General features: G+C 38.4%; 1 protein-coding gene and 1 pseudogene across 1 annotated transcript; both read right to left on the bottom strand.

The window, feature by feature from the left end:
* Nucleotides 1-6,180: 6,180 nt before the first annotated feature.
* LOC111435623 lies at nt 6,181-8,461 on the bottom strand (annotated as a pseudogene).
* Nucleotides 8,462-9,750: 1,289 nt separating this feature from the next.
* On the bottom strand, nt 9,751-10,970 carry LOC111435737 (clavaminate synthase-like protein At3g21360). The gene is made up of 3 exons (XM_023073238.1): nt 10,554-10,970; nt 10,222-10,475; nt 9,751-10,150 (listed from the first exon to the last, which is right to left on the bottom strand). Exons 1-3 carry the CDS (start codon nt 10,917-10,919, stop codon nt 9,805-9,807), a joined length of 966 nt encoding a protein of 321 aa, XP_022929006.1. The 5' UTR covers nt 10,920-10,970; the 3' UTR covers nt 9,751-9,804.
* Nucleotides 10,971-11,775: the final 805 nt, after the last annotated feature.

The following is an 11,775-nucleotide window of genomic DNA, read 5'->3' as shown; positions in this document are numbered from 1 at the left end:
GGGGGGGGGGGGGAGGGGAGTGTGGGAGTGAGTGGATAGGAATGATAGGATGGCATAGGGCGTGTGGATGCAATGGCAGGTGAAAGCGAGGGAGAGATAAAAGGAAGTAATTAGGGAACTAAGCACAAAACTGCAGCAGCATCTGACGGGGGACAGTTCACGTGGGTTGAGGTTGGGACAGCTTACTCAGATATTTAACCTATCAATATTACTGTTGTTTCTTTTTAGAGACGCAGCTGTGGGCTTAAATGTTAAGCTATGATATCAACCTGACCTACCAAACATAAAGGGAACCCTTGGATTGGAGACCCTAACAACTTGGTATATATTCTCTTCCTTCCTACTCAATTTTGCTTTATAACCCATGTCTTAATGTCGTTCAACTCCATGTCATTTTTAACTCGGGTTCCTCCCGATGAACCCGAGTAGCAGAGCGACGAGAGGACAATAATTTGAAGACTGTTGTTTTTCAGAGAGAGAGAGAGAGATGGATATAGGCCATTGTACTCCCAGCTTTACCCTCCATTGAAGACAGTGCTTTGTTTGACTGTAAGACCAACTGTCACACTCTCTCCCCCTTCTTTGACCCTTCTCTACTCTTCAAACTTTCACTCTCATATTTACATTTACTCCTCAAAAAACAAGTGAACTAATGATCACAACAGCCAAAGCTGACACCAATGAAGAGCAACTCTTCTAATGGTCGAGGCTTGGAGTTGAGTCATGATGTGAGATCCCACGTCGGTTGGAGAGTGGAACAAGTGCTAATGAGGATGTTGGGCCTCGAAGAAGGGTGGATTGTGAGATCCCACATAACATTTTTTATACTGGCGTGGAAATCTCTCCCTAGCAGATGCGTTTTAAAAATTTTGAGAGAAAGCTTGAAAGGGAAAGTTCAAAAAAGACAATATCTGCTTGTAGTATGTTTGAGCTGTTACATATGGTATGCGAGAATTCTAGACCATAAGGTGTAGCTTTTTAAAATGAAGGAGGTCTTGTAACGTGCATTTGAGCCCTGGAACAGAACTCTAAGATCACAGAACATTTCTTATATGGATGTTGAAATCTCTTTCTAGTAGACATGTTTTAGAATCGTGAGGTTTGAAATGAATGATTCGAGGATGGAGCGTAGCAAATGGCATGGAAGAGTAGTTGTTGATTCAATGACATTTGTTGGTGGGTTTTGCAAGTGACAAACACACAAAATCAAAAGGTATGAGATATGATTTATATGTAAGAGAGACCAAATGCATTCCATTTTTGCAAGACAATGACTTATCAACAAGTTCATCAAATGCCCATTCTCTGGCCCCCTCCCATCACTACTCTCACACTTCATTACTAAACAGTGAAAAGTTGGTTTGGGACATGTCCCAAAACAAGAACCTTAATCAAACCAAAATAAGAATTTCTAAAAGTTTTCCAAATCTGTGGTCGCTCTTCTCTTGCTCCTCTTGCCTCGGTTGCATGCTGACCCGTTCGGCATCCTCCAACGACAACAAATGGGATTTGAAGATTTAAACTTTTTATATGCATGTGTTAATCAGTTGAGTTATGTTTATGCTAGCGTTTAATGTATATCAACATTTATTACTCGTTGATAGCATACATTTCATAGTAAAAATGTCATCAATGGTCAAATGGATGAATGTAACAACTCAAGTCCACCGCTAGCAGATATTGTCCACTTTGGCTCGTTACGTATCATCGTCAGTCTCACGGTTTTTAAAACAAAACATACTAGGGAGAGGTTTCCACACCCTGATATAAGGAATGTTTCATTCCCCTCTCCAACTGATGTGTGATCTCACAATCCACCTCCCTTAGGGGTCAACTCGTCCTCACTAGCACACCGCCCAGTGTATGGCTCTGATACCATTTGTAACAATCAAAACCCACCGCTAGTAGATATTGTCTATTTTGACCCATTACATATCGTCGTCAGTCTCACAGTTTTAAAACACGTCTACTAAGGAGAGGTTTCCACAGTTTTATAAGAAATGTTTCGTTCCCCTGTTCAACCGAGGTGGAATTTCACATTAAAATATCATTATTCGAACATTTTGAGCATACAAAAAACACCATTTAGATATATAAAAAACAAAAAATCTTTAATAATTACTTGATAAGTTTTGATCTAACAATGAGAGAAAGGTTGATGTAGTCCAAAATTGAATTAAAGAGAAGTATAGAAACATGTATGTGCTTGAATGTTCTAAAAAGTGGATAAAGGTAAGGGGCACCCCCTTGGCCCCAATCACCTCCACGCCCCAATCACCTCAACCTAACATCACGTGAGATTTCAAATTTTGTCTGAGTTATAAGTTATATCATACATAGATCATTCAAGGTCTACAAGTTGCGTTGGACGTGAATTGTTAATAGGGTCGATGCGAGAATCGGTCGAGAAAGAACATGTCTACTCGATCATCCGGGTGGGATTAGAAGATAAGATGTCTTATAGTTGTTAATGGAGAATTAAGTCCTTCATCGACCCTAACGTGATCATTGTTACTTGGTAGCGATGGCAAGGTAGGGAGTGACCCACCCATGATCCTACTACGATGAATGAGCTGATTCAAATAAGAACAGATGCATATCACAAGAGTTTCAAGTGAGGTATTAAAGTACTATGTTTCTTTTGACAAAAAGTTTGCATGAATATACAAATTAACTTGACTAGTGTTCTATACATATGATGTAGATATTAAGCAGCTTGTAAGAGTAAATATAATTCTTTAATAGGGAAACGAAAGGTTAGATCTTAGAAAGTCAACGACGAGCGGAAGCAGAAGCTCTCTTACATGGCCATAGTTTTGTCCAAACTATGTTCTTCTTCTCATAAATGAAATGTTTTAGAAATTCTTGCTCTCATTGGACCACTTGTGTGAGATCTCACATCGGTTGGAGAGGGGAATGAAGCAACCTCTCCGTAATAGACACGTTTTAAAACCTTGAGGAGAACCCCGAAAGGAAAAGCCCGAAGAGGATAGTATCTGCTAGGCCGCATGGGCTATTGCAAATGGTATCAGAGCCAGGCACCGGTCTGTGTTCTAGTGAGGACGTTGGGCCCCAAGGAGAGTGCATTGTGAGATCCTAAATTGGTTGGAGAGGAGAACAAAGCAAACTCTCCATAATAGACGCGTTTTAAAAGCTTGAGAGGAAGCCTGAAAGAAAAAACCCAAATAGGATAATATCTGTCAGTGGTGGGCTTGGGCGGTTACAAATGGTATCAAAGTCATACATTAGCAGTGTTCCAGCGAGGACGTTGGACTCTCAGAGAATTATGAGATCTCACATCAATTGAAGAGGGAACAAAACAACTTTTCCATAATAGACACGTTTTAAAACCTTGAGGAAAGTCCAAAAAGAAAAACACAAAGATAACAATAATTGCTACCGGTGGACTTGGGCCGTTACAATTTGTATATATATACATTAGAATCCTTATTCATAAACTCTCTGTTCAAGAAAAAAAAAAATAAGAGAATGGAATCATTTCTAAGGGTGATGCTTGAATCCATGTAGCCTACCTAGGACATGGTCCACTTTTTGTATGATCTTGTTTGAAACCCACATTTTCATGACAAATATCAAACATCATCACTAGAAAGATTCATAAACCTATTTCAACACAAATGTTGGATTAAAGGCCACCCATCCAAATCAAGATTGCGAGCTGTCCACAGCTTAAAAGTAGTCTTTCCCTTGACGGCTCTATAAAATGTGACATTGCCAATGCTTTGTTCTTCAAAATATGAACCATTTTGCTTCCTCCATCGGAAAACAAATGCATTACACACTTCCCCACCTCTCTTTTTCCTCTTCACTTCACTCAAAAACTAAATTTGGCGTGTGGGTTTGCCCCAAATCATACACCCTTTTGGACACAACAATTGATAACCAAACCCATTTATTATATAAATCTTTCAAACAATCTTGTCTTCCTTTATCTCTAAGAAACTTTCTCTCTCCTCTACCCTTAAAAAGGTAGCATTTTTAAGCTTCCCCTAACCTTTTCATACAAACCCATTTCATTAAATTTGTCATTCTCCACTCAACAACATAAAAAACCCATCTTTGATCTTCAATTTCTTATTGCTTTTAGTGCTCCATGCTTCCCTTTCAAACCCTTCTTCTTATTCTCTCTCTCCTTCCTCCTCCATGACATTCAAAATCTCCCACTTCCTTTTTACCCTACTCTGGATCTCTCTTCTCCTCTTATTTCTTCATGAACTAAACCTCTTCAAACCCAAATTCAATCCAAAACCATCACCAACCATCACCTTTTCCTCAACAAGGAAGGTACTAGCCAACAAAGTAGACTTCACCCCCTTTGTCCATCACCGCGGAACGAATCGGCCTGCAAACCATTCCCATCCCACCACCGACGACAACGACGACATCGATCCCCGCTACGGTGTCGAGAAGCGACGAGTCCCAACCGGTCCAAACCCGTTGCACCATTGATGATTCATTCTCCAAAAGAAGAAAAGGTTGATAGTTAAAGCTTGAAATTGAATTGTTTGTTTGTTCCATAAATGATAATACTCATGTTATTTGATGATTTTGATGGTGTGGAAATCATGATGTGGTTTGTTGTTTAAGGGTTGGATCAAATAACCCACGTAATAGGAAGGAGATAAGCTTCTACTTATTGGTAAGTAAGCAAGTTTTGTTCATGACAACAATGTGAATTTGAGGAATGATATTAAAAAAATAATAATATTCTTTTTTATGATCATATATGTAATTATTAATTATATTCATGAGTAATTATGAATGAGTATTAAAGGAGATAAGGAGTAGCTGAGACGGCAAGCTAAATTGCACATCTCTTTGAAGATTAGCAACAAAAAAGGCAAATTTTGCAGTGCAAGTGATGAGTTTGGTACCCACCTTGCCCATCTAGCATATATTTAACCATATGATGCAATTAATGATAACAAATTCAAATAAATGTAACCATGTTCATTAATTTGCACTCTATCAATGAATCAAGCTAAACCCTTGTTTTTTGTTTAGTGAAGAGGTTCGCTTATAATCTTTAATTAGTTCATCAATGTTTGAGATTATAATGAGATGGTTTGATGGAAAGATAGTGGTGGGAATGATTAAGATAGGCAAAAAGAGAGAGTGATAGAATAGTGAGATACCATCATAATGAGTATGAGTATGAGTGTGAGCCAAGCATGGGTGTGAGTTTGGTAGTGGTTTCACTATGATCTTCTAAGTGGGCATAGGGTTTGTGGTGTACATAGCCTTTGTTTTGGGCACTAATCATTTTCCTCAACACCTCTTATTCGAGTGTTTCGAGTATATGAACTTTGATCTTTAGGTTAGTTGATCGCTCGGATCAACCTTTTTGTTGATCACCGTATTGATCATTTTAGATGGGTATTTTGATGTGTTGATCTTCTTAAAATTTAGTCGATGTACTTTTAAAATCTTGGACGATCGGAGACGTTTTTAAGATGTCTTTAGTCCAAATTTTCATCTACATAATAATTAAGTGGACCAACACTAATTATAATTATTGATTAATTATGAATATTAAAAGGCTTAAAGACATTAGTCCATTAATTATTAGCAATTCAATGATTGCTAAGTTACAAGGGTCATATATCTCATCTACTAGTTTTTTTGTAAGGTAATTGTTTTAGATTTGGTGTAAAAAAAACCGTCCTTATCGATTCAACGAGGTCGTAAACATATATTTTCTCATGACAAATGATAGCACAATTTAAAAAAATTTAGAGCTCAAAACAAAGTTGATATCAAATCAGGCTCAAATAAGTATAAAATTGGTTTTTGTCGTCGCAATATGTCCCTCGATGTTAGATAATGTACGTTTTACTTTCATCGAGCTATAACACTTCTGCAACTTCCATTGCCAATGCCACAACCAAGTCTCTGTTGGATATGACCCACGATCGAAATATGTCGAAACAAATAAAAGAAATAAAAAAAACAACGTGACGGGAGAGATCTTTTTGAAATAAAGAAACTTCAAGTACTTAACTTTTCAATTCTCTTGGTTGTTACGTGTAAAGAGCATACATCTCATGAGTACTTACGGTAGAGCAGACATTAACAAATTTCCTAAACTTTCTACCCAAGTTAGCCGGCGCTAATATTTCTCCTTCACAAAAAATTGCTCTAAATTAATAACTTCTTTTGCTAAATCAAGCTTATTAACTTCGTCGGGTTGAGTCTCAAACCTTAATTCAGGCCGAACATATATCTGTCTACATTAGAACATATACAAACTAATATATTGACAAGAACACATATCTGTTTACATTAGAACAGTTGATCTCAATATCATACTTTTGCTATCATCATACATTGAGTATCTAAATCAAAACAAGTTGTGTTCATCTTCATTTGAGTAAGTTTAATGGGGAAAGTTGCTGCCTTTCCCTAACCCCAACTTATAATGTTCTTTGTTTTAGACTTTCTTCAACTGTTTTAGACATAAGTTTGAATGATGTTGCAACAGAGTTAACAGAGTTTCTTGAACAAACCTGCAATCTGTGGACTTCTGAGAGAGTTACAGTTTCAGCACTCACAGCCAACACTGCTTCTAAACGATCCTTCCGTCCGTGGCTCAAACCGATCATCGGCAACGACAAAACACCACTCGACTCGCAGTTGTTTCTGATCAAATTAGGCTTCTCACTGAAACTACTACTACTTCTGCTCCTTGAACTATCAATTGAATCTGTTTCTGTTCCTGCATACTCTAACATGAGTTGTTTTGCCTTCTCTTTTGACTTTGGACTTGAGTTCTTATTGAGATAACGAGCTGATTCGCCTGCCGGTGTTTCGTCGTCGTCTCGAAGCTCATACCTCAAGCAAGCATTGATCCAACGAAGGTACACTAACTCTTCAACTTCACTAAACTTGTTCATCTGAAGCCCTTCAAGTTGCTTTATCAGACCCTCATTCTCAATTCTTAACTTCTTAGCCTCCTCTCTTTCCTTGCTTATTGTTTCTACCTGTTATTCAATCGTGGTAAATAGTCTAAGCTATCATGTAGAGTTATATACAGTAAACTCAGCTATATATATATATACTAAATGTACTTTTCGTCTTTTTGTCTTTTCTGTATTCTTTTGACGGTATCTACCTGAAGTCATCAATATAAACCTCTCTCTTGTTCTTTGTGTTCGTCTAGATCGAGTGTGTGCGTTGTTGTGCGATCGTAACAAGTAGCTCATACAATACACAAAAGTACCCCTTTAAGCTACTAACCTCTGTCATCTTAATGAGAGTTGTGATTCTAGCCTTCATGACATTTAGTTTAGAGGCAAGTTCCTGGTTTTCGTGTTGAAGCTCTCGATTCTTCCGCTTAAGCTCCGAAATCTCGACCTCGAAATCCTTCTCCGCTCTCAGCTTCTTATAAAGTTCTACTTCTTTCTTGAGGGCCTCTTCCTCTTTTGCCTGCAAAGTGGAAACTTGTTTTTTGAGTAATAACAAATGTTGTTTTGTTTGGTTTGCATCAACCTGAATCTGCCTTTGCAGCTCCTTAATCTTTCCCTTAGCCTCCATTAGCTCCTTCTTCACCAATGCTCCCTTCACTATCTCTTCTTGTAGCTCCTCTCTCTCAGCCTGCAAAGAGCTGATATCATCGTTCTTGGCCTCCAGCTGCTTCTTCAACTCCATGATATCCATTTCACTGTTCTTGATACCATCATACATGAGCAGTTCACCTTCAAGCTTCCCTTTCCTCTCCTCCAATTCCATCACTTGTTTCAGCAGCCTTTCCATTTCAATCTTATGGGTTTCACCCACTTTGTTTTGGGGTAGATGTTCTTGAAGTTCATCTAAACTATGATCATGATCACCATCTTCAAGATCATTCATTGAATTAGCTTCCTTTTGTTCTTCTTGTTCTTCATCCAAGCCCTGTCAGAGAAAGGATTATAAAAGTAGTACAGAATGCATTTAAACGATTCAAAGTGGGTTTTCTGAAACATTACATGGAACATTCTTCGCTGTCGTCTTAGGTTCTTCTCTGTGTGTTCTCCATTTTCTATGTAGGATAAAAGAATAAGAACCTTAACTCAAAGAAGCAACACAGACAGTTGAGAAAAACAGAGAAACAAAGAGGAGACAACCTGAACAGATTAATGAGCTCCATGATCTGATTGTGAGCTGCCTAATTGCATAAGCTGCAATGGAAACAGCAACAAGAACACCAAATCTGTTCATCATCTGCAATCACAAAGCCATGAACTTCAAAACCCATCTTTCCCCATCTCCATGGCTAACCATATTGAGCTAAAAATAACAATACAGAGAGACAAGACATAAGAACCTTAACAAGAGACCTTGAAAGTGGACAGAAAGAACAAAAGAAAGAATTAAGACTCTGAACCGACAAGGTTATGGTCGTGTCTTTGTGTTCTTCTGAGGTCCATAGAGAGGTTCTGATTGTATGCCTAAGCTTATAAATTTAAATTGTAAATTCAAATGAGAATACGTTGTTCATTGTGATGCATTGGGAGTCGGCTTGCTTTCTTTGGTCTCAAAAACTGCCACGAAATTGAAATAAGAACTGTGGGGCAGAAATTAAATGCTGTTCAACCACTTTCTTAATTGAGAGAGGGTGTCACGCAAAGCTTCTAACTTTATGGTATATTGAAAATTTTTCATCTCTCCCGGTTTCATCACGTTAACTACTTGACTTGAACTACTTTTAAGAGTGAAGATCACTCTTACAAATCAATACGAGTTCTTACTGTAGAATTCATTCAAGTCAAACATGTTTAACTTTGGAGTTCCTATCATTGAACTATTAAAAAGGAAGTTGCCCGTTGTTGGTAGAGGCAGTAACTATAAGTTATATTAAATCTTTCTCGACTATATTAGGATTACTCTCATTTGAATCCTATATTAGTTTAGTTATTCAAATTCTAGTTTAATATTGAGGGTAAGCTCACTTAGTGTGAGACCTCACATCGGTTGGAGAGAAGAACAAAGCATTTCTTATAATGGTGTGGAAACCTCTCTCTAGCATATGTGTTTTAAAACCTTGAGGGAAAACCCGAAAGGGAAAGCCCAAAGAGGACAATATCTGCTAGCGGTAGGTTTGAGTTGTTACAAATCGTATCAAAGCCAAATACCTAGTAGTGTGCCAGCAAAGACGCTGGGCCCCAAGAGGAGTAGATTGTGAGAACTCACATCGGTTGGAGAAGGGAACGAAGCATTTCTTATAAGGGTGTGTAGAACTCTCCCTAACAGACGCGTTTTAAAACCTTGAGGGAAAACCCGAAAGGGAGAGCCCAAAGAGAACAATATCTGCTAGCGGTGGGCTTGGGCTGTCACAAATGGTATTACAGCCAGACACTGAGCGTTGTGCCAAAGAGAACGCTGGGCCTCCAAAGGGGATAGATTGTGAGATCTCACCGTGGTTGGAGAGGGGAACAAAGCATTCCTTATAAGAGTGTGGAAACCTCTCCCTAACAGACGCGTTTTAAAATCTTGAGGGAAAACTCGAAAGGAAAAGCCTAAAGAAGACAATATCTGCTAACAGTGGGCTTAAGTTGTTACAAATGGTATCAAAGCCAAACACCGGGCAGTGTGCATCAAGAGAGGTAGATTGTGAGATCTCACATCGATTGGAGAAGGGAACGAAGCATTCTTTATAAAGGGTGAATGGAAATAATATTTCAACATCTTTATTAATGTAATGGGAAATGTTTGCATAGTTTTCTCACAGCATGGCCTCAACAGCATGTAAAATAACAAAAAACTATACTTTTTATTCATTAAACCACAAGCATAGTAGAGAAACAACTACTTGCAGGTTGCAACTAATACTCTTCTAGGAGGAAGAGAAGGCCTTCTTCCATGGAGCAAAGCATAGTTATCCAAAAACAAAACATCCCCCTTTTCCCATTTGAATTGGATGCTTTCTTCTTCAATTATCTGCTGGCATCTCTTCACAACGTGTTCTGAAATCTCCATCCCATCCGCCATTAAAGCAGAGCTATGCTCCTTCCCATGCATCCCCACCATAGTGTTAAACCACATTCTTCTTCCTTTCCTTCCATCAAACACCTTTGTTAGGCACCTCGGTCCCAGTATCGTCTTCATCGCGCCGTTTGGCAGCCACTCTACCTCCATCCCCAACGCATTAGCCCTGCAAATTATATGTCTTACAAGGCTGAGTGTCCATTAATCATAATACTCAGCAGTGTTTGAAATGGCTACCTTTTTTCTGCTTCATAACGATCTGATGAACCAAAAGCATCCTCCCAGCCTCTGCCCCTCATAGAGGAAGTGTCATTGTTGCTAAGAGCAGTGAAGGTATATTTCAAGCCTTTCTTGTCCATTTCTTCAACTTCCTTTGGGAATTCCTTCACCATTCGTTCTGTTACTTTGAAACTTGGAACAAATGGCGTTTCTCCACCTTCTGGAGGTGGTATCTCACAGTACAAGATTACCCTCTTTGGATATTCCTTTATCTATTTCAATTCATTCATTAGTTCAACATGTTTGTACTTTGAAAGTAAAGCAAGGGATTTGAAAAGCTTTGTAGTTACCAAAACCATCTCATGGTGGTAGTAAATGAACTCAGAGAGGGGTCCTTCATTAGCAGTCCAAATCCTCTTATAAATATGAGTTCGAGGAGCTGGACCGACGTATCGAATGTCTTCCCACCCGAAGGCTTCGACAATCTCGTTGAACTCCTCGGGTTTCGACACGTTGTATCCTCGGAGTAAAACAGCGCTGTGTTTGATAATCATTTGGTCCAACCAATCTTTGTTGTTTTGCAGAGCCAATAAAAGGGAATCAAAGTTGGCCTTGTCTGATTCAGGAGGCTGTAGAACCAATGGCATGGTTTCTCCATCCACTTCCTTTTGGCCCTCACATTTTCCAACCTTGAACTCTTTGCTGCTAAACTCCATTTTGTTTGGTGGTGCTTCTCCTTCAAAGTGGAGGGTTTTATTTATAGAAATCTGGTTGTTTTGGACCCTTTTGTGTGTTTGTTTACATTGTGTGATATTCACAAGAAATCTATCTCTCCCTCAGTTGAATTCTGTGGGTTATGCATACAAATCTGGTTTTTGGACAACAGTGACTGTTTTGTATTTTATGTAAAAGTTCTTATTAGATGATCCAACTATATTTGTATTTCAAATAGTTATACCCAATGAAACTCGATGCATATGATAAAGACTTGTGGTTTTGGACATTTACAAAAAAAAAATATATATATATATCCATCCACCTCTCTCCACTTGTAGGAAGGTGATGTTTGGTTTAGAACCCTTCGATAAAATTATAAAATGAGGTGGCTCGTGACTGCCTCTTAATGATGGTTGGACGTAAATTCAAAAATACACTCAATACATATCAAAACATTGATATAAGTAAATTTAACGTAACCTATCAACTTAAGATTTTTTGTGATTTCACGCGGTCTCGGAGTAGGAGTTCCTATGTTTGAACCCGTGTAATATCATTTCTATCAAATTCATATTGATTTCTACTTGTTCGATTTTCTACAAATCTTCGGTCCACAAGTGAGAGAAACTGTTTAGCATTGAGACTATTATGCATTACCAAAGCTTCTCTTTTATATGTTTAATCGTGAAAAACTATCTGACATATTGTAGCAGTTTCGTTGAATGATTTCTCGACCATTTTAGGTGGAATGTCACGAGAAGTCTCTCTCCGAGCGAATAAAAGTTGATATAAATGAGGTGGTATTTTTGATAGGTACTAGCAATGCAACTTCACAAGAAATTTTGTCCTTTGCTT

Source organism: Cucurbita moschata, unplaced genomic scaffold, assembly GCF_002738365.1.
Source record: "Cucurbita moschata cultivar Rifu unplaced genomic scaffold, Cmos_1.0 Cmo_Scf00050, whole genome shotgun sequence".
NCBI lineage: Eukaryota > Viridiplantae > Streptophyta > Magnoliopsida > Cucurbitales > Cucurbitaceae > Cucurbita > Cucurbita moschata.
This window is presented reverse-complemented; position numbering and strand designations above follow the sequence as displayed.

Excerpts from the sequence above, each read along its gene's own strand:
- LOC111435737 (XM_023073238.1), bottom strand. The coding sequence starts at position 10,919 with ATGGAGTTTAGCAGCAAAGAGTTCAAGGTTGGAAAATGTGAGGGCCAA. Across the intron at positions 10,476-10,553 it reads ACCACCATGAGATGGTTTTG|ATAAAGGAATATCCAAAGAG; the intron begins GTAACTACAAAG and ends GAATTGAAATAG. Across the intron at positions 10,151-10,221 it reads CGTTATGAAGCAGAAAAAAG|GGCTAATGCGTTGGGGATGG; the intron begins GTAGCCATTTCA and ends TATAATTTGCAG.